The following is a 27,154-nucleotide window of genomic DNA, read 5'->3' as shown; positions in this document are numbered from 1 at the left end:
GTTATGTGATAGCTGACGTGTGTCAACTCACCTTTATCACTAACTGGGTTTAAATTGTGTCATCTTGTTCAAATTGGGTTTTGCACAAACAGGAAACAGTGATTTAGTCTAAAGGTCTGTTTCATCATGAAAACATGGGTCAGTCTGGTACAAAAACCAGAAGAAGAGGAAGTGAGTGTTGCTCCTGTAGATGTTATAGACGAGCGATGTTGACATTGCACTAAAGCTCGGCACTTCTTTGACTTCATTTCTGTATCTCTGTGGCACACAGTAACACTCCACAGGGATCAGTACTCGGACCATTTATTCTCACTGGAACACATCTTCAAAAAACACAACACAAATTAGAAGTGTTACACAGAAATACTGTGTATATCATTCTGTACAACTCTGTCTCCTAGAAATTAAATCTAGGAGACAAAGAGCTGAGGACTTGTTGGATGATGAGGGACGGGTGTATGGGCAGGAGGGACGTGGAAGACAGGGGACAAAAAGTGGTATTCAGTGGACGTTTTTAGAGGAAACTGCAGCTGTAGTTTGTTGTTTTGTGTTTGGGTCAGAGTATTAGAGTTCAAACTAATCCAGAACTATTCAGAATTCATTCTGGTTCTAAATCTCCCTCCTTCCACATGAGCTTTTAATCTGTCCCCGGTGTTGCTCGTGACCCTTCTGCATGTATTTTTCCTCCTTCGATCATGCTGTCAAATTTTCAGTGAAAGTCTTCAGACACAAGCCAGCTGACAGGAAACCTGCTGAAGTCTGGGGTCAGAAGCAAGGAGGTCGTTGCCCTGTGAAGAAGGATGTGCACTGAAGAAACACTTTCATCCGAGCCCCGACCCTTAATAAACCTATATTTCTCCTCTTTTCTGTGATGTTCAGTGTGACATTGTTCCTCTGTCTGTTCACATCTTAGAGCTAAAGAACAGCAACTAAAATCCAAGTTAGTAGTTACTAACAGGCAGAAATGAAACCCAAACATAGCTGGATGAGATTCATCTTAATTCAGGTCCTCGTCGAACTGATCCTCTGTGATGAGACACCTCCACCTGGTGGTTTATAGAAACCAGGTCTCTGACTCATGGACAATTCACCCAAAACCAAAGCTGATGTCTGCCTGCACTTTCCCACGAGTAGTGATGTACTCTGATGTACTCAGACTATTTTGAATATTTGTATACTTTTTCTAACCAGTATTTCCGGATTCCTCTGTAGTTCAACTTCCTCGACACTTTTAATCCTTCACTGTTTATCTGCACAAAAGGAAACGAAATGACCGTATAGGATTCAAACTATTACAAAATGAAGATCAATCAGATCATCAGTAGATCAATTGATCACCAGTAGATCATCAGTAGATCAATTGATCATCAATAGATCATCAGTAGATCATCAATAGATCATCAATAGATCATCAGTAGTGTCTTGTCCAAGGTCACCTCGACGTGTAACCAGGAACTGAACCAGTTAGTTGTTCATTTCTTAGTAGTTTATTTGAATTGTTCATGTCAGTGTATATGTGTTGTTATACACAGTATTAAAGGATTAAACTAAAGTACTATTAAAGTACTGCGGACTCCTCACAGTTACAGGTAGCAGGATTTTCTTCTCTGCTGTATCCAGGTTTTTATCCAGGTGTTTGTCTCCCTCTGGTGGAGTCTGAGATGTGTTGAGCAGGATTAAAGGAAGGTCAGAATATATATCCTGTACATATATATTTGATTTTGTTCATTGAAGCAGTTCAGTTCTGGTTCCAGTTATGTGGTGAACTGGTGCATTGCTGTGTTCTCTGTGTTTAATGGAGATGTTCTGTATTCATCTGATATTTGAATGCAGAAGCAGCCTGTTTACCTCTTTAACTTGTTTAAACAGGCTGTTTCTAGCTTTTTCAAGTTTGTTCATTTATTTTTTATTTTATTTGGTAGATTACAGAGTCTAAATTCTATTTAGGATCATTGTTTTCTCCCTCTTAGCACTCAGCTCATTTTCGTGCTTCAGAAACCTCAGGAATTTCTTTGTCGAAAATTAAGACCACATGTACCAAACACATTCTCACTTAAATACATTCCTGCCCTATCCAAAAATGATTTATTTAGCAAGTTAGTCTGAGGCAGCCACGAGTATCTGGAACTCAGATTAAGCACAGACGGTGGTGAAAAATGTTGGTACAGCTCCTCTTTCTGCAGCAAGTTGAACCTGACAAAGGTAGTATGAGCTCGAACCACCAGTGTTCCCAACATATCTGTTCTGTAAATGGAGACGTCATCGATACAGTCCAGAATTATAAATACATAAGAAAATTTCAACTGGATTGTTTTACCAGCCGACCATTCTGGCCACACTAGATTGTGGATATCCTGTTTGCTGGACAGTGTTCACCAGTATACAGACGACATCAGCGTACCTATGTCTTCATCCAAAAGACCTTTCTATCTAAGCTGGATCCTATTCATAACTCCAGTTTTTCTGGAACATAAATGTGATTCAACATATTTAGTTCAGTTTGAAATCCAAATGATCCGAGAAAAACTGTTCACTGTTCAGCTCTGAATGTAAAGTTTGTTCAAGGTTTTCTAAATGAAACATCTTCATCCACTGGGAAGAAAGAATTATTGACAGAAAGATGATTTTATTAAACCTCTGAACAATATCTGATGGGATGTTTCCGTTTGAACCACCTTAAATCACTACCTTTATAAAAAGCCAAGAGACTTTCATTGTCACGTTTATTTCTTTTACCAAGGACAATATTTGATTTCTTAAAAAACAATCCGTTGGTGAGCTCGGTGTGTTTGAGTATTCTGTCAGATTAACACGACCACAACCACATGTTTTAACATGAAGAGTAAAAATAATGTGAAATCAAATCAAAATCAAATATTCTTGCAAACACCTGCCTCTACAAATGCAAAGCAAACACCTGAAATCCCTCCTAGGACCTGCTAAGAGTGTGTGTGTGGATGTTATACTGTCAGGTCCTTGGGGTTGGCCACCCTGCCGATGAAAAGCAACGCCCCTGACGCTTCATCCCGGATTAGGAAGAGGAAAGGGCGGTCCACTCTGTACGACAGGTGGTTGGCTGTCGAGGTGACGCTGGGGTACTGGTTCCCCTCCGGTGCTGTTTCCATGACAACTTTGTGATTGACAGAGCTGAGCATGGCGGGCTGAGCCGAGATCTTCTCCAGGTCTGGGTTCTGAAGCCAATCAGAGAGACCTGCGGGAGGTTGAAGAAGAAGAGAAAAGGGAAGAGGAGGTAGAGGAGGAAGAAACAAAACACAAGAGTTGAACAGGAGAAGAAGATGTTTGTGGCCATCGTTGGACAACTGTCAGGTGAACACAAAGACTCCATGCTACAAGCAGACAGAACCTTCTTCTTTGGAAACAAACTTCACTGAGGATCGAGTGTTGCTGAGACACCGACACCATCTCTGTGACAGGCTTCTCTGGAATAAACTTCCAGACTTGCATAAAAAATACATTTGTAGAAAATAAACTATTTGTTGAGTTTGACATGTTGGTATCTGTTTAAAGGTAAATAACAAACCTTGAGGTCTTTGTCAGACCTAAGCTTGGTTCTGGTTGAGGACTCACCTAGGTCACTGAGCAGTGGCAGTAGATCTGTGGAGTAACTGAACCTCAGGGCAGGAATAGTGAGAGACACCTGAGCAGGAAGCAGCGTCATGGAGAGGTCCTGAACAAACTCAGCGCTCAGACTCTCCTCCAGCAGGGTCATGTTGGTAGTGACTTCATCAGGCAGGAAGATGAACATGCTGACATCATCCTGCATCTGGATCTGAGCGATCTGTAAAGTTCAGAAGAACTTTTTAAAAGAGACAGAACAAGCACAGAGAGACTCAAAAACTCCCAACAGCCAAAAGTTGAAGCTAATGTTGTTGTCTACAGGTTAGGTAAACAACAGGTAAGAAAAAGTATTAGAAGTAAGAGCTGTGTAAGAAAATAGACTTAGATTTTTAAAGACCTGTACTAACCGTGCAGCTTAGATCTGAGTCAACTCCCATTTTAATAGGGTAGTTATCCTGTTGCATCATGGGAGTGCGGACAGTTGTCCCACCATCCACTTGAAAATTGTCCATTGCTCCGCTCTGACTGAACCGAGTCACCCACTTTCCTGTTTACAGACAGAAAACGGAGCCATTATTGACATTAGAAGTTCAGTATTCAAGCAAAAAGCAACATCAAACTGTCAAACAGCAGCAGGCAGCACAAGTTCAAACCAACGCACCAGAAACCAGCCACAACCAACCTTTAAAGTAGGCAGCGCTCACAGTGTTGACTCCTGAGTTCCGAGGCAGCGGCTTGGCCAGGAAGCGTTGTACCTTCCCCCCTGTCTCCTGGGCCACCCAGTCATTAATTTCTTTCACATCTTTGGCTCCTCCAAGCAGCGCCTTGGGACGAACTCCATACTGCTGCTCCACAAGTGTGAAGAAGTCCTGCTTCAGACGAAGTCCTGAGACCAGACGGTTTAATCAGTCAGTTGCAGTTCAGACTTAGAATTACATGGAATAAAACATAGATTTTACTGGTGAAGACAAAATAAGGGGCCTAAGATTCAGTTGATTGAAGATTAAATTTTCACATGGTTCTGCTGTAATTCCCCTAAATAAAAACTACTTGAAGCCCAAAAATGTTGATTAAGTGCAGTTTTCATTTGCACAACTTCTTTGTTCGTCTTGTAAATCCTGCCTCTACTCTGATGTACGTGGGCAAATCTCCCTCGTGGCAAGTCACAGACGTAACACATCATCTTCACACGCCTTTGGCCCCAACCCCTGAGGTTCCTCTTCTCTTGAATTGTGTCAGGTCGACAATGGACAGCAACCCCAGTAGGGTACCATTTATTTATAGAAAGCTTATGGGAGCAGGGCTTCTACTCCACCTTGACGTGAGGCCACAGGAACAGCAGTAAGCACGTCTGAAGTACAACACACTGTACAAACAAGCAGCTCTCACACACTGAATGTTAGATGTAATATCTAATATCAAATTTTTAGTTTAATCACTCAATCTGTGTCTTTAGTTTGTCTGAAATTGAAATGAGACACGTTGATCCCTGATGTTTGATCCTTTCTTGCAGCTTGAATGAACTCACGTCGTGCCAGGTACATGCGTGCCGCGGTGCTCAGGCCTTTTCCAGACGTCCTGACTGAGGCCAGCAGGTCTCTCAGGGTGTTGTGGAGCTGAGGATCCTGCAGGGTGTGGTACCTAAGGGCCCTGAACAGCTGCCTCTCAGCTTGCTCAGACCCTCCTGGGGAACCGGAGAGAGCATGTTATTAGAGACCCAGTGGGCCAGTCATCACACTGAAGTGCTGTCTGTGTCCAACAGTAAGACTGTTGCTCTGTTTGGACTTTACCACCTCCTGAGTAAAATCTTTAGCTAGGATTCAGTTGGCAGTGATGTCCCGCGCTGTCTCTGGCTCCTGAGGTGTCTCGATCTCTGTATCTGTCTTATTTATACACCCTGCCAGCACCTGTTTAATGTTCAGTAATGATTATAATAGTGTGAGTAGATATGTTGATTTCTACCCACCTGTTTTCTCTGTTCTTATTTCATATATTTATTTTTCTTTTCCCTCTTCGTTCTCCATTTTTCCTAACCCTAACCCTCACTCCCTCATACTTTATTGTATGTACACACTCTACAGTGTTGTGAGTCTCATACTAAGTGTTGCGTTCCATATTCTGTTGTTTTGTGTTTTGAAAGTTGCTGTATTGCTTCACTGTGGTGGATCCGTGTGCTGACGTTACAGCAACTGAAACCTTTACATGCTAACCACAGAATGCGTTTGAGAGGATTATATGAAATCCAAATAGTCACTTTCGGCTTCAGGTTCATCTTGAGAAATCTGCAATCAGACCTAACCTGAAATTTTCCAGCTGTGCAGCACTGTAATTTATGTGAATTATGAAAAATGACAATGTGGCGTCTCTATTGTCTCTGTCTGGACAGTCCTGTAATCCCACAGTCTCCAACTGATTCATTTTGGCACTGTGCAGAGGAAAAAGATGCAGGTGTGGAACAAAAGCGTGAAATAACTTTCTATTGGTTTGACCGCCAAGCCCGTACACACCGTGGGGGCCAAAGCCAAAGCACCAGTTTGGTTTTAGTTTGTAGTGTGTTTGTGTCTTCACCCATGGACAGCTGTGTCAGCACCGCAGACACACTGATGGGGGACAGGAAGATGTTGGCTGCAGCTTCGCGGCTCGCCAGAACGCGGAACAGGTTGTAGCCAAAGTCTGAGGTGGCGGCGCCCATCTTCGTGGCCGGCGTGGTGAACAGCTCCACATGTTCCTCCTCCCCAGCCGTCTCCTCACCTCCCGTCTCCGACTGGATCAAAGACGAAAACAAATTCTGTAGCTCTTACTGGGCAAGAAACTTGTGGATTCAAACATAATGCGTTTCCTGTCACTGCACATTTCTCAGACAGACACAGTTTAACCACAGCTGGACAGATGTTAAAAAGGAAACTATTACCTCTAGATCCCATAAGAAAATCTACAGTGTGTTTTTGTGAGCAGAGGATTTGATATATGACGAATGGTTTACGTTGAAACAGACTTGTGATATGTGGAGGCAGGTGATGTGGATACCTGAGCCTGACAGAAGCTCAGCACGAAACCAAACAGCAGCAGGAAAGTTGTTCGCTTCATCCTGAAAGACAAACGCAGGCATGAAGGCACAATGAAGATCTGTCCTGACAGATCTGTGCAGAAGCAAATGCTAATTCTAATGTTTGGTGCCAGCAACAATCTATGCTTAGTGAATGTAAAGATGTCCTGGTCTGTTATCTATCATGAAACAACACGTTCACTTTGTTTAAAGGAAAAAAGAGAAGATTCATCCAGTTTTTGGAACCTTTTCAGATTCTGAGATGATAATGGTCAGTAACACATCGTTTCCAGGCCTTGTTCTGTAAAATTGCAGGATAATGAAACCATGAAACAAACAACAAATCAATTCTGCGATCTGAGAAAACGAACTCTAACAAGTTTATTTATCTGTATTTTAGTAAGAAACAAGTTTCATGAGGTTGATTTTTTTTGTCACACGATGTTTAAACACAGGGAGGTGAAGGTTCAAACACACAGTTTCCTTTGTCCTTCTGCACACATCTGGACCTGGTTCTTGAGGTTTCACAAAACACAACTCTCATTTGAACCACACACACACAGACCACAGGCCTAATGGGAAACCCAGATGTTCCGAGGGTGCAGATTTTTCCACAGCTCAAAGGAAACTGATCTTTTCATTCTGTCACCTCCAAAACTCTCAAAACATTTGTCAAATCATTTAAAAAGCAACACTTTCAATCAGTTTTATGAAGAGGACATGGAAGACGCTAAGTGTAAAGACGAGTTTGAGTGAGAGAAGTGGTTCAAATTCTCTGTTACACTGTGTGTAGTTTTATATTCTAGATAATCAAATGATGTGGGCCTGCAGCTGAATGCGACACAGTTTGATCTATCTGATCTTCACTAAAGTGTGAAGACAGCACAGGACTGTGGCAAATAAATCAGTAAAAACCTGTTACTGTGTTCTGTTTGAACAGGAGCTCAGACCTCAGGGAGTCCTGCAGATGAACAGCTGACACAACAGACAAACGTTTCCTGCAGAAACTTGTCTGTCAGAGGAATGTTTTCTCACATCGGGAATATTTAAAATCGAGCTGACGACCACAGAATTCTTCCAGAGACTAAAGAGATGTTCTTTTCAGTCCCGACTGTCCTCAGAGAAAACAGATTTTAAAAGTAAAGTGGTTCAAGGTTCAGCTCAGAGCTGCCATCAAGCTCAAAACAGACTCACTTCACCAACTCTCTCTCTAGAAAGAATGGGGTGTTTAGAAGTGTTTCACACATTTGTTTAATTTGAGTAAATCTGTGTTGAGACTGAGCACTGACCCTGCTGCACCATCAGAACTATTATATAAACCGTTGTGGTTCCTGGCACTGAGCTGCAGCCTGAGATGGAAAATCTGAACTAGAGGAAGTTTATTTGCTTGGAAAAAAAATCTTCATCCACTGGAAACACAATTAGAATTCCTGAGGCAGCAACATTAGTGTTAAAGTTTAAACAAACATAAATCTGTCTCGTTCACCCAGGACTGAAGCTGTGAGGGTCTTTTCGTTAATGTCCAAAGTTCACATGGATCAAACGAAGAACTGTGAATTATCTGCAGGAACATTTATCTGAGTTTCAGTCGGAGCTCCGGTATCAAGCTGCACTACGTTAACTATAAATTAATCACAACTGTCTGACAGTGACACTGAAAATCAAAACCTACAAGTTGCGCGTAAAAGCGCAAATTACCCAACAAAGTGCATAAATACGCACTCACCTCCTCAGCGCCCTGTCGGTCCACGTCGTCTCTTCCACCAGTCTCTGGTGCTGCAGATGAGATGAGTCCCCCCCCCCCCCCAGTCGACGCCTCCTGGATCTGCGCCTGCAGCGGCGCGCGTACAGCTGCAGTCAACAGAGCGTCGTGGACGCGCAAGTAGGACATAAGCTACTGAAAGAAAGTTACAACCGAATACACAAGAAGTCAGAATGATGAGTAAGTTCAGATAGTTTAACATGCAGACAGACCATGTGTTTAGTACCAGAACCAGAGCAGACGGTTGCTGATGTGCTGCTGGGCCACGTGCACATACAATGTTTCATCATTCTCTTTTCTTTGAATTATTGCTTTCATCTGTATCTTATCACCACACTGGCCATGTTGCCCCTGACTTACTGATCCTATCTCTCAGCTGTTCTCACCTGTTCTGTGCCTGCTGCTCACGCTCCACTGCTGCCAGATTGTTCTTCCTTGTCACACTCTGCTTCACACCTCAGACCTCATCAACACCTGCTTGAGCTTATCATTTTCATTGCTTATGGAAGCATCTGTTTAGCTTATTGATTAACTTACCTGTTAATGTAATGTATTTGTGATTTTATTGACAACACTCTTTCTCACTCATCCAGGTGAGGTTATGCAGAAGTTGAATCACCTCCCTGACTGGTGCTGCAGCTTTGATTGTCTACACATTAAGACCAGGGTTGCCTACTATTTTTTATATCTTTACCTACAACACAAACACACTGCTGTGTCAACCTTTTATTTGTCCTGACTCAAAATCTCTCTGTAGATAAAACATCTGCAAAGAAAAAAAAGACATTATCAGTCACAGCTTATTGGATGGATTTTATTTTTGTATGAAACAGTCCATACATTTTCACCAATATGGAAAATATAGAGATTGAGATTTTAAATATTAATATTAATTAAATATTTATTTTACTATTCCAACTCTTTCATGTACAATAAAATATTCACTATGATTGACGTTTATTTGTATATTTCCATGTTGAACTAAATTGTGTTGAGATGAGATTAGATGAGATGAGATTACACAAATAAGGTATAAAATATTAGTGAGCTTTAAAGGTGTTAGTAGATGGACAGATTCAGACTAAATGTTTCCTTTGCTCAGTCTTTATGCTAATCTAAGCTCTATAAGGATAAAGCTGTATCATGTTGTTTACGGCACACAGATGAGACTGGTTTTTATTTAGCTCTCACCAAGAAAGCAAAGTGTGATTTTCCTGTCAACTATCAACGATTCCTTTAATGAGTTATATCAAATTTTAGGCCGGTACAGAGTTGTCTGATTTGTAGCAGGTTTCATCACCCTTTATCTTCTTGTGTCCCTTACTGGTCTCCTGTTCATTAACATGCTGCAGCTGCTCCTTCTCACCAGTGGGGGCGCTGCACGAGTGCGTGCTGCTTCCTTCTGCTGGCTCTGCCTCATTGCATGGTATGTTGTTGTGTTCGCCGTTTATGTCTCTGCTCCTGACATTGTCCATCACAGGTTGGTCGTTCATGGTGTTGTTGCCATGCGGATCATCATTGAGCATTAGGTCGTTGTCGGGTGCAGGGTTCGTCACGATGCCCATGAAGAGAGGGACAAGGGAGGCGTCATCGACAAGGGCGAACAGGAATGGGGAGTTAACAGAGAAAAGGGAGACAGAGCGCATTGAGGTTACAACAGTGGTGGCGGACGCCTCAACACCTTCTTCACTGAGTTCTACGGTGCTGGCATGGCGGACGCTCGTCACCCTCAGAGGCTGGTCAGAAATGCCAGAGAGGTCAGGAGCTGAAAACAGAGAGCCAAGGCCTGGCAGAGAAAAGAGAGACAAAAATACATACGTAAACAGAGATGAGACAATGAGTGTGAAACAACAGCAGAGGCCAATCCTGGTTCTCAAGGACCGCTGTCCTACTTGTTTACCAACCAACCCTGTACTTAAAGCTTCTGATCGGCTCTGTTACACTTTCTGCAGACAAGTGTAATTTTCTCTTTGAATCCTGTTCAGGGAGTCTGGTTAATGCATCTAGATACATCACTGTCCTAGAAACCCTTCAGTAAAGCATAATGTTAATTGTCTTCACTTCCTAGAATGGACACACCCATAATAAGGACAAACCTTACTGATCCCATTGGGGAAATTGTGGTTGGACAGCCACCAGACAAGGTTTCAGTGTCTTGTCCAATGACAACAAGCAGCCAGGAATCAAACCACTGACCCTGGGGTTTGTAGAGGACTGTTCTATCAACTGAGCTTAAAGAACAAGTCGCTGCAAGCAGAGTTAGAACCTGCATGGGGAGACCCCATTGAATTTCAAGTCCAACACCTTAACCACTCAGCCATGAAGTGACATCACTATCAACTGTGAGTTGTTTCTTCTTCTTCCCTTCTGACTCGATGCTCACCCATACTGGTAAGTGCTTCCTGAAGCTCCTGGCGATACTGCAGCTTCACCTTTGGTAAGTTGACCTGCATGGTTCTCTCCTGAGGTAGACGTCTGTAGAGGTCCGAGATGTTCAGTTTAGGAAGTAATGAGGACACATTATTCCTGCCTGGCAACGGCAGGACAATTAAGAAACTGGTGTGTCCTTTAAAAGGAAAACTGGCAACCTGGGTGCAAGAAAAAGAATTACTTCCTATTTAGTTGTGCAGTAACAGACAGTATCTACAGTATCACAGATGTATCCACAAATGTCTGTAGTACCTGTGCTCCCAGCTCTGGATCATCCAGCAGGCGAAGAGGGTAATGTGCAGACTTCATCATGTTCACTGACACTGATTTCTGGCTGTCCAGATAGAACTCTCCCTTAGAGGTTACTAGGGGGTCAAACTGAGTCTGCCATTCACCTGACAAACACGAGGAGGAGAGAGAAAGAATAGAATTTGTTAATTTAAAGAAAAATCTTTTTGAGCCCCTTTGCTCTACCTATGCATATGTACAACCACTGAATTCTGTTCTGTTCCATGGTCAAGCTAATGGCAACTCCTAAGTTGGTGAAGGAAATTAAAAGGACTTCTAAAGCCGATTTTGGACTTGCATTGGAACGCTGAACTTCTCTAGACATTACCCGGAGGAGAACATAAATATCAGTCAGACTGGACATTAAACAGACATTACTCTACCAGTTCTCTAGTACAAAGTCCACTTAGCCTTGACTGTTCTTTTGCAGCTATGTTACCTGTTATGTGTTTGAACTTTCGAAGAAAACAACAAGGTCAAAACAATCAACTTGACATTACAGTTCAGTGCAACTGGTCAGGACACAAACATGAGGTTAGTGCTTCAAGAACACCCTGGTTTTAAACATCCACTTCAGGGAGTGGCATTTGTGCATTTCTTTAGACCCCCTGACAGGATTCTTTAGCTCTTTAGCCTTACTGGCCATGGAGCCCTCTATATACTAAACAAAATGGCCAGAGTTCATGTAGCCTTCACAGCAAAAGTGTTGAAAAGGCAAAAAAAAAAACAACTTGGTGATTGGGTGAGAACCTTGATGGAGAGCCATGGGTAATGCTGACTGTGATCTTACACAGGGAATACTAAAGTAAGTAGTAAAGTCACTTTGTAAAATGAAACTAACTTCAGCGCTCTGTGAATCCTCTTTTAAAATGTTCACTTCTGGACCAGAGTCTGTTTCTGGTTTGACCTGTGTGCTGCTGCCCACTGCACTTTGGCTCAGTAACATTTGGACACCACAGGTTGTCAGACCTGAAACCACTTGGGTTTTAAGGCAGATGTCGAGTTTATAGATTTTCTTCTGGACAAGAAGGCCCAAGCCCTGAGCTTCAAAAAACGTTGCTGCTTTATTTTAAGTTTCACTGTGACTATAATTAATGTTTTTGGGTGGAATGGTTCACCTTTGAAGTACACAGCATTCATGAGCATAAGCACCACGTCATGTGGAATACTTTCCAGGAAGTTGGGGATGTGGCCTTTGGTGACATTCTCCACCCACTGGTTGACGTCTTCCACAGAGACTAGATTGACGGGTTGCGACTGGTACCTGAAATAATAACATCTTTTCACTTCCACAGCAACCTTGGCACGTACATAAGAAAATCATCCATACAATGAGATAGATTCTGTTCATATTGTTGTGACTATTAATGATTCACCCTTTTCTCCGTTACCTTCTAGCTCCAGTAATTTAACCCGTGTCCATAGATGCTACCTGTTTTGTCTTTCTTACATTTTGCAAACAACTGCAGCCACTAGTCAACTTTCTCACCCAAGCCTTCATCCAACTAGCATGTTCCTACAGATATGTGCTATTTAGCCATTAGCTCTCTACTATATACAGCACTGTATGTACCAACTGTGTATTTAATCAGTAGTTCATCCTATCTGCCTGTCTTACAATAGCCTGGTTTGCTACTTGCCTTCCCTTAGTGCTTAGAACCTAAGTTTGGCTGTTTGGTACGGATCAGTTACTGGCTTTTGTTTGCCACACAATGAGACCACCATGGCATTTAAAATACATGTTTTAATTTCCTGGTTGACTTTTCAAAAGTCTTCAAATTTAAAGCCACTGCATTTGGCCAGCCTGTATGTAAGAAGCAAATATAGTTGATACCTGGACAGAGAATCTTCAACAAAAGACAACTTCACTTCAAATCCTGAGAGATACAAAAAGAGAAAATTCAACACGTGGAACAAACAATTTTACATCAAACCAAAAACAACCACTAGTTCAACACTTATCGTTACACACCTGGTCTCAGGTACATGCGTGCAGCCACATCCAGTGATGTGTGGCTGAAATGAGGTGCAAGGCTTCCCAGTATATGATGGTAACATGGCAGGCTGTTGGCATGAAGGCTCTTTAGCAGCAGCTTCTCTGTTTCATTGCGAGCACCTGAGAGAAAGAAGTTAGTTTGGCTGTAGAAATAGGAAGATGGACAAACACTCAAATGATGGAGATAATTCTTAAATATTGTAATCAAACTTTGAACTGTCATCTAAAAGATGATAAGAAACATTATACTAAGGTATAACATCCTTACATGTGTTTGTTTAACTCTTGTTTAGCTCAGTCCTTTCTATTCCTATAAAGAGCACATCTATTGTGCAATGACTCAATTGTGACCTCACCTAAGGTGAGCTGAGCAAGGGCAAAGGCCAGGCTGAGAGGTGATAGGATGACATTCAGGTGCTGTGGACCAACAGGAAGGTTTTTCAGGAGCTCTATACCAAGTCTCTCTATGGCACCACCTATGGCCTGGTGTTCCTCAGGGCTGAACACCTGCTGTCTTCCACAGTTATGAACCATTTCGGTCTCATCATCGATTGGGCTGGAAACATCAAGAGGTTCTGGAGTGGGTTCGTCCTGAAGATGGGACAGACATGGTTCACTTTCTGAAGAGTATGATCACATAAAAGGAAAAGGTCAAATCGAATATTTGCCTTTAGTGCTTAAAAAGATAGTTTACTAGACTGAGGATCTTCTTACAGTCAGTCCCAGGCGGCAGAGACAGAGTAAGAGAAGATAAAGACACAGCTTCATTTTCAAACAGCCAACCTGCAAAAACGGATACGGGCAGTTTTACAGCACCAAGACGATGAGCGTTTTCATTTGCAAGACACCAATACGTCAACAATACATTGATGATATTATGGCTGCAGATGGAAATATGTTCTTGGGAACAAGCAACCAAAGTGCACATGTTCTATCTAAGACATGTTGAACACCTTCTGCCACACATAACTGTAAAACCAACCAAACCAAACAACCAGTGTTTGTTTTTTTCTGTTGGCTATGAACAAAAAATGCTATGATGACAACTATGCTACAGCCACGAGATATTTCCAAAGCAGAGTGTAACAAAACAACGCTCTACATGCAACATGCAAGACATCCTAGCATGTTGGGATGATATGTTAGCATTAAACCCAAAGTACATTACTGTACTGTAAAATACTGTAAGGTTAGAGGTATCGTCATCGTGAACCAAAAGCATTGTCCTGTTGAGGCCTAGAGTACGGTCAAGGGATCCCCACTGCTAATGAGACTCATCCCTGAGAGTGTTTCCTGCACATTTTATGACAAACCATTGCATATTTGTGGAGATATTTTAGTCTGGATCTCAACATCAGTATGGCTACGCTTCGTTGAGTGGGAAATGTCAGTCTGTCTGTATCTGTCTGTAAATATCAATTTTAATTCAAATGGTATTTCTTCATCTGTCTCGTGTCACTTGAGGTTTCAGATATGGCTGCCATGTTTACCAGGAGACTAAAGGTTACTGTTTCAGAACCTTTTTTTGGCTGAGCTGAAATACACTGAACACACAGCCACAGAATACACAAACTACATGAACTATAAGAATCTGTCCCTGCTGTGTACAAGATACAGTTCAGGTTCATGCTAATATGCATAAATTACATGTGGATCTGTGGAGTTGCATCTTTAGTCTGTGCAATTCAAAATCTTTTACAGGTCTATGATGGTGTTTTTGTAAATTCCAGATTGTTTTAGCAGCATTGCAAATGATCAGCATTATATTCAGACTCAAAACACAGACAAAGAAGGTTTAGGTGAAATCAAAGATGCTCTGAACTCACCTGGTCTGTGTTTAATGTTGAGGCAGATGATCAAGAACAAAAGATGAACAAAATCAGAGTAAAGACAGATATGGTCAACCTTCTCTAGGCTGGACAGCATAGTGGCTGGACTCAACACCAGCCGCCCCCCTGTTGGCTGGCTAATAATCAACCCTGTGACTGTGGCCACCAAACGATGTAAAAATACAGAGACAGACTTTTGAAGGGTCAACAAATGTGGCTCCAGCAATATTTAAGAATAACCCGAACTAAAGGAGGAGGACTAGAAATTCAGTCACTAGTTATTATTTAAAAATAGAAATATCATTTGTAACCTAGAGAGGCATTCACCTGGGTCATATTCATATTCAAGACAAGGATGTTCAAGATGGTGCACATTCGATGAAATGCCCCATAATCATGGTCCAACAGGTCCAAAGTCATAAATATACCTGAATTAAGACAGAATCCTCTGTTATATCTGGAATATTCACGCTCATTCTTATGTTTTACTAAACACTGGCTCAGAAAATCGACACTAAAATCTAATTACACACCTGAAAGCAATAAAGTTCAACTAAACCAGTTTTAGTGCTCTGTGCATTTAATCATCTTTTAGTTGACTTCATGCTCCACACATACATTCAGGAGAGAGAGTGGGCGTATTTGTCTTGTTTGTACCACGTGGTTCCAGCTTGACGCCCCCACAACACAGCTCGGTAACAAACAGGGTGTTTTCTTCACCTCTGTTCACCTCGATCCTGGTTTCAGCACAGAACCACAACTCTGAGACAATCTGAAATCTGTCCCACGGCATATTATGCAGGTTATGTCCTCGATCAGAGCAAAATGAGACGCACTGAACAGACCTGCTCAGATTAAAGGGGGAGTCTGTTTCTCACAGTGTGTTAATAAAAGAATCCAGACCCACTCTGCTGCCTGACGTCCAGTAATAACAGAGTCTGTGCAGACCCTGTAACAGTGCTGAGGGAGCAGAACGGGGTCAGGGGTCAACCTGATGTCAGATGTATCGCAGCATTAGAAACAGAGAAGTGTCCCTGGATATTTAGTACAAAGAGCGAAGCAAAGAGAAGAAACTTCACATCACGCTAAACGTTTGCTAAACGGGGGAAGGTTTCAGGAGCTTCAGTGACTGACTAGTGTTAACCACATACTGTAAGTAGGATGTGGAGTGTTGTCAGTCTGACCTCTGGGTCGGCAGGCTCCCATCTTAAAGAGTCTTTCATCTTTGAGCCAACTTCCTGGGTTTGGAAGATTTCCTTTTCGCTCCCTGTCTACTCTCTGCTGTCATCACCCTGATTTCCTTCACCTGTGTAGCCGGTTTTGTAATCAGCCTCTCTAACACATCGTCTCACAGCCTGTTGTGTCTGTTTCTCTGCAGAAGAGGTCCCTGCCTGATTTTTCTTTTCTTTTCTTTTCTTTTCTTTTCTTTTTTGGTTTCGTTTTATTTCCGTTCTTCCTGCCCGGTCCCTGCTGGTTGGATCATGCCTGCTCTCATCCCCTCTTTCTGATTGTTGGGACAGTACAGTAAGTTCAGTCTTGGCTCTGGATTCTGACTCTTGCTTATGTAAGCTGTCATTTTTGGCTCAGATTATTCTTTCTTTGGAACTTTGGACACAGTCTCTGCACGTCTTCCTGAAGTAACTGGCTCAGCTCCCCAGCCCCTCTGCCCTTCTTGCTTTTATTAAACACCTTGAAACCGAGTCCTGCCTCGTCTCCCATGTTCTTGGTTCCTTTCTAAACCTTAAGTCATCACAGCTTTCCTAATGTGTTAATTAACTCCCTATGCTAAGACCTCGTCCACATGTACTTTTTTTATGCAATAGAGAAGAAAGTCAAACTAGTGATGTCGTTAATAATCTGACTTTTACTTGTTTACACAGAAAACTAATCTCGTTGGTCTGAACAGAGGCGTCAGAATGCGCTGCAGAGGTGATTGTTTTCATCTGCACGATACTACAGAAGCCGTTAATATCTATGCTATTACTGACCTGCCGATAACTTGGTCCTGGTTCAAAAAATGTTCATAGGCTTCAATCATTGACATGATTGGAATACAACTAATAATTGGAAGTGTTAACTTAACATGACACCACGGGTTCTTCTACGGGTTCTTGTACCATTAGTACAGTGGCTTTGTTGGAGGTACTTAAAGACTATTCTATAGAAATCCTGGTTTGCACAGAGCCTGTATGAGAATGTATTACAAGGAGCTGCCAACATGAATGTAGACACTGCAGCCTGAGCTCCTGCAGCTCCGTACGAAGCCACTGGATGGCAGCAGAGGATAAACTAGAGTGATTCTCATTTTACAAAGACTGATCAGACGGTTTAATCAGAACTGATCATGAACAGAATAAAGTAACAAAGAAAAAACACCACTGAAGTTCTGCAGCATGTCAACAACTTTTTGAGCTTAAACAGTCGCAGCCTCATAAAACTGTGTGATTATCAGTTTGTGTTCAGCTGTGGGTTCTGATGCAGCCTTTTCCAGGCTGAGGTCACTTTATTTTATCCCAAATATTAAAATGATAGGTTTTCTACATGAACACACTACGTGTCTCTGTGTGACAGAGGGTCTCTGTCAGACTCAGCTGCTTGTGTGAGACTCGGTCCTGTCCAAACACAGCAGGACAAAAAGAAATCAACAGGAGACAAAGACGCAAACAAAAACAGAGGAGCTGTCGCTGGCATCAAACTCATCAAACAATACTGCACTGTTTCCAATCACATAAAGGCTGATTGCAGATTACCTTTTAGAAACAGGGGTATTGTTTAGTTTGACTTCACCCTCACAAGCAGAGCTATCAGCTGTATTTATACAGTTTATCTATTGTAAAATACTGCGTTGTAAGTAGAATACTCCTAATTACAAGTAAAAGTCAATAAAACCTTAAGTTACAAAACATATCAGCATCTAAAGATACTGCAAGTATCAAACATAAGTACTCAATTACTTTCTATACTGAGTAGTTTGTAATTGAAACTATAAAATAAAATTAGTAAACTTTAAATGCTCAAATTGTACTGAACCAAGAAAAGGTCCCAAAATAGAATATTTATAATAAAATAGAATATTTATAATAAAATAGACTTTAAACTAAAACTTTTAATTATCAGGTTTAAATGAGCAGCATCTTGTTTCAGAGCAGGAAGATAAACGACAGTTCAGTGTGATGAAAATGGAGCTGATTTCCTTTTCTGTGTTTACTGTGGCGAGAGTTTAGATAAAAGTCTGAAGGGCCAACGTGCACGTGTGTGTGTGTGTGTGTGTGTGTGTGGACTCACATGAGGTTAATGTTTAGTGTCGACTGAATCCCTCGGACGTGCAGACCGCCGTGGGGCAGCAGACAGACTGAGCAGTGACACTGAGGAGTCTCCATCACATTTACTCGTCTTCATCAACGATGTCAGTTCTTCCTCTGCGGGTCAAAATGTTGCGGCAGATCTGGAGGTTAAAGGGCATCGTCATCCTCATCTGCAGCCCCTTCATCCTGCTGCCACTCGCAATCAGCACCACGGTGAGACCAGTTCCACTTACCAGTTTACTGAGAAATTACCAGTGGACATAACCAGTGTGAATATCTACTGTATTCAGCACTGTCTGGTGTAACCTACTTGTTTACTGGAAACTAACCAGTTTAAACCGGTAAACAGAGAAATTTACCAGTTAAAGTCGGCACCACTATGCACCAAGTCACCAGTTTACTAAGGAATGAATATTTTACAAAACCAGCTGAAGGAATACTAACTAGTTTAAATATGTAGTCCACTGAGCACTTTGATATATTGGAAGGTAACCAGTCTAACTTACCAACATACTAATAACTCACCAGTTTAAGTTGGAGCTCACTAGTTTACACAACACTAACCAGTGTAAATATACAATTTACTGACCAGTTAAACTTATCAGAGTAAAGGAAATTAGTTTTAATAGACTTAACCTGTTAAAGTTACCCATGTGCTGAAAACTAGCTACCTAACCAGTTTAACCATTAACTGATAACTGACTAGTTTACCTCGTGACGAAGTCATATTAAAACCCAGTTTCCAGTTTAGGTTAACAGTTTAACTGAGCATTAACCAGTTCAGTGTGTGTAACCAGCTGAAGTTGACCAGTAACCAGTTATGGTCAGAAAAAATGTTTCTATAAACCCGCCCTCGTTATCAGAGGCTCAAAGGTTATTGGTCAGTTACTGTGTCAAACTAATTGAAATGTGTGATTTAATTAATTTCATTAATTATGTGTGATTTAACTTAATTTTCTCTGCTCTGTTGCTGTGATGTGTAACAATAACCGGGTCTATTTGTACATTTGTCACCTGACTTATTAAATTCTACACTGGCGTCTTTGTATTTTTATTTTTTAATTTGTGGACGTTTTCTGAAAACTCTCTCTTTCCATCTCCACACGTTTAACATAATCCAAGCACCACTGTGAGCGGGTGGACAGAAAAACAGAAACAGTTGTCAGAATTTAACAGTAAAATTCAATCAAACTGTTCAGTGACAAAAGCTGAACATCATCTGCCTTATGAAGGAGGATCTGCAGCTGAGCTGGTTTCAGCTACATGTCACACGGGGTCATCGTCTCGGTCCGATTCTGCTTCTCAAAGTCTTTGGTAACTGTTCCCAGAAATCCACACGTCATACATTCCTCAGCACAGCAGGTGTGTGTGTCTGAAACTCTGCACAGCGTTCTTCTCTTTACTAGAACGAAGGTTAATAAAAACAGGGCGTCCTGCTTTCTGCCTCTGCAGGATGAACACGTCAGATCATCTAACACCTCAGTGTTTTACTGTATTCTCACAATCACGTTACTTTGTGGCCTCAGGTGCTGCAAAGAATCCGTTCAGCTCCACTAATTCTACTATATCCTATCTGAGCAACACATTTATTCAGGTCGAGATGCAGCTTTTCCAATAACATCACATGTTGTTAATAAAGGTGTCAAAGGTAGAAAACTACTGAAGGCAGTTTTAGTAAAATGCTCTTAAATAATAATTTAATTAACTAAATTGAATTTAAATTAGTTCTTTTTCTGAAATTTATTTAAGATGTTCTCTGGGTGGAAACGTAGATATTTTCAGTTGCTGTGTTATGAAATCATGAATTAACCTGATCGTGTGTGTATGTGTGTGTGTGTGTGTGTGTGTGTGTGTGTTCAGGAGGCAGCCTGTGCTTATGTCATAGCCCTCATGGCAGTGTACTGGTGCACGGAGGCGCTGCCGCTGGCGGTAACGGCGTTGCTTCCAACCATCCTGTTTCCCGTCCTCGGCATCATGGAGTCCAAAGACGTAAGACTGGATACACACACATTAGTTTCACTGCAACTGATGCTGCACCTTCTGCAGTAGCAATGTTTCAGCTGTTGATAGTGAATCATCTGCTGAATCTTCATCTTCACACGTAGTGCAGCATTTAGCAGCTCAGGAGCTGGTGGAGACCAAAAACAGAGCTGAGACAGAGAATCGTGGACTTCATCAAGTGGACACAGTCTAACTGCTGGAAACAGAAAAGATGATGCTGTGTTCAAAGACCCAGAATAAGGCACTGCAGCACCAACTTCTTATTTTGTTCACAGTGAACTGTGTCTTTGTGTTGTTCAGGTGTGCATGCAGTACCTGAAGGATACCAACATGCTGTTTGTGGGGGGGTTGATGGTGGCCGTAGCTGTGGAGCACTGGAACCTCCACAAACGCATCGCGCTCCGAGTGCTGCTGACTGTCGGGGTCAGACCTGCGCTGTGAGTCCCCGGATCTCCTGCACTGATTGAGCACGATGACAGTTTAATAAAACACAAACTCTCATCATGACACCACACAGTGAAAATGAATGAACGACGTAAGCTGCGTCTTTATTAGCGTCATTTATGACGACTGAGGTTTTGGAACTGTCATCAACTACTTTACTAAACCAGACGGAGACGGTTCCATAACTGTCACTGCATGAAGGTCCAGTTCACAAGCTGCAGTTCAGTGCAGGTCATGTAAGAGTAAGACAAATAACCTAAAGTCAGAGGATCACTAAATGTATTAGGGTTCATCCTCTGGAGACTCTAATCACATTAACAACACTGTACATCATGAGCTAAATGTCACAACTTAATACATTTAAGTTCAGCTGAAGATTCAAACATCACACATCATCAATATTCATTAGCATTAGCATTAGCATTAGCATTAGCAATAGCATAGCATTTCCCCAGACTTAAACTTCGACTGACGGAGTTTGTAACTTGAATGTTTCTGGTTCTTTGTTCTGGTTCTGTTGATGAAGATTATTGTGACATCATCAGTGTCTCCTCTTCCTCCATCGCTCAGGTTGATGCTGGGGTTCATGGGAGTGACGGCCTTCCTGTCTATGTGGATCAGTAATACAGCCACTACTGCCATGATGGTTCCCATCGTTCAGGCTGTCTTGGACCAGTTCCACAGAAATGTAGACTCAGAACCTTCTTCCAAGAGCCAAAGACCCACTGTTCTGCACCAGGAACAAGAGAAAACCAGCAGCAGCCTTCAGTCTAAAGGTAAACGTCTCCCCACTGTCAAACCATCAAATAAAAGCTGGTGAGATCGCCGCCCTCCATGTTCAAAGCGTCTGTATGTAAATGTACAATTAAACCAAAATATGTGTGTTTGCATGTACGTGATTGTCCAACAAGTCTGGATGATGAATTGCAGAAAAAGTTGGACAATCCAGATTCACGACTCTACAAAATCATGAATTGAGATTTTCAGCAGTCTGACTCTGAACTTAATGTGAATTTCATGTGTGTTTCGTCTCAGATGTTAAAGAGGAAACACAAAACAACTCAGGGAAAACAAGCCAACACCAGGACGACACGTCTCCAACAGCGTTGGCAGACGGTCAGACGGACGGACAGCACCTTGTCAAGCCAACTCCACAGGACAAACATCCATCAGACGGCGCCACAGCCAGGCCTGGTGAGTGCACAGAGACCAAAATCCATAATCTGTGTGTATGAACTGACAAATCAATCCTGGAATATTTATAGGGGTGTTAATAAGTGTGTTGGCTGCAGTGGTTGTATCTGTGGAGGACGACCGCTGTCAGGAGCTGGAGGAGCTGGGCGATGTGGAGGAGGACAGGAAGAGGATGAGTAAAGGACTCCTGCTGTGTGTGTGCTACGCGGCCAGCATTGGGGGCATCGCTACTCTGACAGGAACTGGACCGAACCTGGTTCTGATCGGACAGATGAGCCAGTAAGATACTCCTAACATGTACTTAATAATCAAAAACCGACAATTCATTTATTACTGAATAAGCTAAACGGTTTTAAAAGGTTCACGTTTGTTATGAAAAATAAAAAGTGAATCGTTTTTCAAAATATAGTTTTTGTTGACAAACGTCATGTCGGTTGGATGAAGAATGTCTTATTTTGAAACTGAACTTCCTGTCTGCCTCTTCCTCTCAGACTCTTCCCCCAGAATGGAGACGTGATCAACTTTGCGTCCTGGTTTGCGTTCGCCTTCCCCATCATGGTGCTGATGCTGATGCTCGCCTGGTTCTGGCTGCAGTTCCTCTACATCGGCTGCAAGTGAGTCGCTCCGACAGCACATCCACAGCTGCTTTATTTGCACTTTGACCTCTGTGTGTGAGGAACAGTTATCCGTTCTCAAAAAGTATTGACAATTTTGTGAAACGTAAATGTTTCCATGCAGTTGATTGACAGCAGTGGCTGTTTGAACAGTAAATCCACATTTCTTGTTGTGTTGCAGCCTTCGAAGGACGTGGGGTTGTGGGCTGGTCCAGTCAGAGAAGGAGCGAGCAGCATATGAAGTCATCAGGGAAGAGCATCGTCGCCTGGGGCCGATGAGTTACGGAGAGGTCAGCGTCCTGGCACTCTTCACGCTGATGGTGGTGCTGTGGTTCACACGAGACCCCGGCTTCATGGATGGCTGGGCCACACACATCTTCAACGGCAAAGCAGAGTAAGTATGAAGAGAACGTAAGAGTGTTTCTCAGTCCTCACATCAGATTCACAGAGTCTCAAATGGAACAAACTCAAAAGTTGACATCAGCATTTGGACATTTTCAGGTCCAGGTGTTTACTTTGGTTGTTGTATTATAACATTCACTGAAGACGTTGGGGATTTAGCAGCTCAAGGGCAGATCTAGATGTGTGAGTCTCAGTTCAGGGAGATGATTATTACAGTCCTCTGAGTCTTCATCTACATTTGGGTATTTGTCAAAATGAACATGAACAAACCCGTGTCCCAGTGTGTGATCACTGCAGACAGTTAGACCTCAGCTAGGACGGGACTGGATGTTTCCTAAGTGAATAGAAACCGTGTCCACACTGCGACAGTTTTCTGTTGAGAGGATACTGTAGGACTGACCAGATGGGAGGAATACATGAACCCAAACTGCTGTTTAACCTAAACTTTGCCTCAGGACAAAATCAATGAACAAACAAAGGAAACGTGTCTTGCGTACAAACGCTGACCTTTAGTGTCAGCAGCTGTGGGTCTGACCTGCAGCTCTCGACTGCACAGTCACCTGGATTTATTCTGCAGCGGGTCACAGCAGCAGGCTGCAACTATTAGACTCATATGCTCAACTTCTAAACAGCATTTATTTTGACAGCTGTTGTCTCTAAAGGAAGGTGGTCTGGGGTGGGGGTTTGGGGGCGGGCAACATAGATAGATAAGATAAAGAATACATGCTAATAAAGACTCATGAACCTGCTTAGAAGAAACTGCATCTACAAGTTTGGAACTTTCCTCACAATTGCTGTTTTTAAGTTAATCCACTGACGTCTCTCTGTGGCTTCACTTAACTTAAAATAAATACAGAACAGAGGGGACACGACTCTCACAGCTCCAAACATCTCATCCACACCTCGCTACGATACACCGACAGCATCCGTCCCGGCGCAGGACAGAAATTCACGCTCTGGTGTTGAAATTGCGTCACTGTGTATTCAGGTTGTAAATACACCTGATTGAAGTGACCAGTTCTCATGTGACCTGGCCGCGTGCCGTCACCTATGACCTGCTTTTTCCATCCGTCCATCTGAAACGCAGTGTGGACATCAACATTGATCTGTTGACCCTGACATGTTTTTGTCCTCACTCTAATTTCCAGAAACCAGATCACTGAAGTTTTATCAAAATGATTTAGTCCTAGTTGAGTCAGTAGAGTTTTGTTGAATCCTTTAAAATGTGATAACAACCCTGATCCTCAGAAAGAAGAAGGGACAGAACTCACATTTGTTTGTTGGTGGTTTTCTCACACAGCAGCAGCAGCGAGTGTTTCACTCACCAGCGTCTCATTAAGTCTCATGTTGTGAAGAAAAAGTTTCCTGGGAATAAAATAGTAAGAACAGAGCTCATGGGTCTAAAGAGTGTCCCATAAAACTAACCTAAGAGATGACGAGGTCAAAGGTAGCACATCTCCTGACCTGGTTTGGAGGAGATGGGTCAATCACACCGGATCTGCTGTTTGTCCAAACTATTGATTTCAACTTGCTTCCTGAACACACACGTTGATAGTGAGACTCTGACATCCTGTGACCGGACAACCTCCGATAATCAGTCACTGCTGCTGTTTCTGGTTCAGTGAATGAAGGACGATCAGCTCCATGTGTCACATTCATTCAGGTGAAATTCAACGGACTGATTGAACCTGTCGTAGTTCCACACATTGATCTGTTGAACACGATTCGATGTGGGTGAATGTTTTTGGACATTAGATAAAAATCCTCCTGGATTGCAAACATTTCTGGGTTTGTGATGAAATCTCCATTCATGAACTGAGCGTCCGGTGTTGCACCATGTGAGCCGAGCAGAGTTTGGCAGCAGATCTGAGTCGATAATGGAAAAACACCAACGGAATAAACTGGATGAAAAGTTCCATGTGCTGTTTCCACTTTTCTGAGTTAGAAAAAAACAAATGAACATTCTCAGGTTTGGATTTTATTAGTTTTTTAGATTCACAAAAGTAAAGAACACGTGTTAACTAAGTCACAGTGTGACAGTTTGGACCAGTGTTGGTGAACTGATTGAATGATGACTTTATTTTATGCTCTGTGTCTCATGTTATGTGTTCAGCTGGTTCAGAATGTGATTCACTCGTGTTTCACTTGATAAAAGTTCAAACCTCTCTCCTTCCTCCTCTGCAGGTTCGTCACTGACGCCACCGTCTCTTTATTCGTTGCTGTTTTGTTATTCGTTCTTCCCTCTGAGCCGCCGCGATACCTGTGCTGCTGGAGGCGCCGCGACGCAGGTAACACACACACACACACACACACACACACACACACACACACAGACATACAGACATATAACACACACACAGACACACACACAGACACACAGACAGACACACACACACACACACAGACACACCCACACACACACACACAGACATACAGACATATAACACACACACAGACACGTAACACACACACACACACACACACACATGTATACACGGCATTTATGAGATATAAATGTTTCTTTTACCCAATCAGAGTCCCAGGAATCCCGAGACCCCGCCCCTCCTCTGCTCACCTGGCAGGTGACTCAGAAGAAGATGCCCTGGAACATCGTCCTGCTGCTGGGAGGAGGCTTCGCTCTGGCCAAAGGCAGCGAGGTGTGAATCTGGTTTTGTCTTTAAGAGATAATTAGAAAGTCCGAAACATTTCTGGAGAAAATTAAAACGAGAGCTTTTAATAAAAAACTGTTTCGCAGGTTGTTGAATTAAAATATTTGGAACAGGTTGAATTGACTTTAGTTGAGTGAAGACACTGTGTGTTTGCAGGAGTCCGGTCTGTCCCACTGGCTCGGCAACCAGATGACACCGCTCCACTCCGTCCCCCCCTGGACCATCGCCATCATCCTCTGCCTCCTCGTTGCCACATTCACTGAGTGTGCCAGCAACGTCGCCACGGCAACGCTCTTCCTGCCAATCCTGGCCTCGATGGTACCAAAACGCACACACAGCATTTAGACATGCAGTGAACTGTAGTTTTCAGTGTTTACGTCAGATTTCTTGGCAGGAAATAAGATTAAAGAACAAAAAAACAGCAGCAAAGAACGAATCAATGAAAGAAGAAAAGGTTGAAGAGGTTTAAACACAGTCAGATGTTCAGGTCTGCTTCTCTACATTGCTCTTCAGGCCTCTGTTGTTTCTTTGCTCAGTCCCAGTCCATCACCCTGAACCCGCTCTATGTGATGATACCCTGCACCCTCAGCGCCTCTTTCGCCTTCATGCTGCCCGTGGCCACTCCTCCCAACGCCATCGTCTTCTCCTGTGGTTTCCTCAAAGTGTCTGACATGGTGAGTCCTGCTCTTTAAAAACTAAACTAAAAACTATCTGTCAGTATCATGACACCGTGTTGTGCTGCTCCCCCCCTCAGGTTAAAACAGGCGTGGTGATGAACATCATTGGGATCGGCTGCATCACTCTGGCCGTGAACAGTTGGGGTCGTGTGATGTTTTCTCTGGACTCGTTCCCTTCCTGGGCCAACAGCACAGCAGCTGTGTAGGACTCAGTTTTCTACAACCTTCAGCCTGGACATCGTCTTGATGTTTGGACCTTCTCAGGTCTCATGTGGATGTGCTGTGAAATTCAGAACCACTGAAACACTTGTCTTCAGGGGACACACTGGTTTTTGACATCATGCCAGGTGGAGTCATTGTGGAAGTTATTTTTCAAACTGGTATCTTGTCACCACCAGAAACACAAATTTCATTCACTCAATATTTAAAGGAAGTTCTCAGTGATCCTCGTTTCCTGCACAAGTTTCACAATAAAAATCTACCCCAAAGGAGGAATTATGTCCAAGTGATCGTTCTCATTTGACAAAATCTTTCTCACGAGTCGTTATTATTCTTATTATTAAGATTTTATAAAAAACACTGGCAGTTAATTATATTTCAAATCTCATTAAAAGCTTAAATAAAAGACAAAAGGCTTTTATTGTGAAACCTGTGTGTATCATTTAAAGTAGCACAACAAAACAAAAAGGACAAAAGTATAACCATAAATTATTAATAGATACTGAAAAAAACAAACAGAGATGTGTTCAGAGGTGTTATGTATAAAAGTGTAAGAAACATAATTTTATATTTATAAAGCTGGCAAAAGGGGTGACTGGTTATTATTATTATTATTATTATTATTATTATTATTATTATTAGAAGAAGAAGAAAAATAGAATTTAATTACTCGTTGACTGCTCATTTTAAGTAATTAGA

General features: G+C 42.4%; 3 protein-coding genes across 4 annotated transcripts; 1 reads left to right on the top strand and 2 right to left on the bottom strand.

Moving 5' to 3' along the window:
* Window positions 1-2,706: 2,706 nt before the first annotated feature.
* On the bottom strand, window positions 2,707-8,417 carry serpinf1 (serpin peptidase inhibitor, clade F (alpha-2 antiplasmin, pigment epithelium derived factor), member 1). The gene is made up of 8 exons (XM_026357523.1): window positions 8,352-8,417; window positions 6,607-6,667; window positions 6,148-6,343; window positions 5,108-5,263; window positions 4,262-4,465; window positions 3,987-4,126; window positions 3,589-3,799; window positions 2,707-3,211 (listed from the first exon to the last, which is right to left on the bottom strand). Exons 2-8 carry the CDS (start codon window positions 6,664-6,666, stop codon window positions 2,961-2,963), a joined length of 1,218 nt encoding a protein of 405 aa, XP_026213308.1. The 5' UTR covers window position 6,667; window positions 8,352-8,417; the 3' UTR covers window positions 2,707-2,960.
* A 781-nt stretch (window positions 8,418-9,198) lies between these two features.
* LOC113160300 (alpha-2-antiplasmin-like) lies at window positions 9,199-15,042 on the bottom strand. 2 transcript variants are annotated; one of them, XM_026357500.1, is made up of 9 exons: window positions 14,928-15,042; window positions 13,796-13,884; window positions 13,458-13,692; window positions 13,078-13,221; window positions 12,940-12,982; window positions 12,224-12,369; window positions 11,070-11,212; window positions 10,771-10,975; window positions 9,199-10,173 (listed from the first exon to the last, which is right to left on the bottom strand). In XM_026357500.1, the coding sequence occupies exons 1-9, from the start codon at window positions 15,025-15,027 to the stop codon at window positions 9,644-9,646; spliced, it is 1,635 nt and encodes a 544-aa protein (XP_026213285.1). In that variant the 5' UTR covers window positions 15,028-15,042; the 3' UTR covers window positions 9,199-9,643. The 2 variants fall into 2 exon arrangements, with proteins under 2 accessions (XP_026213285.1, XP_026213286.1); XM_026357501.1 differs by having other exon boundaries at window positions 13,816-13,884; window positions 14,928-15,016.
* Window positions 15,043-18,226: 3,184 nt separating this feature from the next.
* slc13a5a (solute carrier family 13 member 5a) lies at window positions 18,227-26,699 on the top strand. The gene is made up of 13 exons (XM_026357498.1): window positions 18,227-18,448; window positions 20,096-20,224; window positions 20,537-20,673; window positions 21,251-21,456; window positions 21,716-21,874; window positions 21,973-22,153; window positions 22,366-22,488; window positions 22,670-22,882; window positions 25,075-25,178; window positions 25,426-25,547; window positions 25,716-25,877; window positions 26,096-26,233; window positions 26,314-26,699. The coding sequence occupies exons 1-13, from the start codon at window positions 18,335-18,337 to the stop codon at window positions 26,440-26,442; spliced, it is 1,917 nt and encodes a 638-aa protein (XP_026213283.1). The 5' UTR covers window positions 18,227-18,334; the 3' UTR covers window positions 26,443-26,699.
* Window positions 26,700-27,154: the final 455 nt, after the last annotated feature.

Source organism: Anabas testudineus, chromosome 10 (genome assembly GCF_900324465.2).
Source record: "Anabas testudineus chromosome 10, fAnaTes1.2, whole genome shotgun sequence".
Lineage (NCBI taxonomy): Eukaryota > Metazoa > Chordata > Actinopteri > Anabantiformes > Anabantidae > Anabas > Anabas testudineus.
The sequence above is the reverse complement of the archived record's forward strand: the minus strand, read 5'-3'. Positions and strand labels throughout refer to the sequence as shown.

Bases quoted from the DNA above. Each gene is read 5' to 3' on its own strand.
- serpinf1 (XM_026357523.1), bottom strand. From the start codon at position 6,666: ATGAAGCGAACAACTTTCCTGCTGCTGTTTGGTTTCGTGCTGAGCTTC. The intron at 6,344-6,606 runs GTATCCACATCA...TCTTTGATCCAG, and splicing joins TGAGCTTCTGTCAGGCTCAG to TCGGAGACGGGAGGTGAGGA. The intron at 3,212-3,588 runs GTGAGTCCTCAA...AACCTCCCGCAG, and splicing joins GCCACTGCTCAGTGACCTAG to GTCTCTCTGATTGGCTTCAG.
- LOC113160300 (XM_026357500.1), bottom strand. From the start codon at position 15,027: ATGCTGTCCAGCCTAGAGAAGGTTGACCATATCTGTCTTTACTCTGAT. The intron at 13,693-13,795 runs GTAAACTATCTT...TCCCATCTTCAG, and splicing joins GTAAGAAGATCCTCAGTCTA to GACGAACCCACTCCAGAACC. The intron at 12,370-12,939 runs GTATCAACTATA...TTATTATTTCAG, and splicing joins GTTGAAGATTCTCTGTCCAG to GTACCAGTCGCAACCCGTCA.
- slc13a5a (XM_026357498.1), top strand. From the start codon at position 18,335: ATGTCAGTTCTTCCTCTGCGGGTCAAAATGTTGCGGCAGATCTGGAGG. The intron at 21,875-21,972 runs GTGAGTGCACAG...TGTTGGCTGCAG, and splicing joins CGGCGCCACAGCCAGGCCTG to TGGTTGTATCTGTGGAGGAC. The intron at 22,883-25,074 runs GTAAGTATGAAG...CCTCCTCTGCAG, and splicing joins ATCTTCAACGGCAAAGCAGA to GTTCGTCACTGACGCCACCG.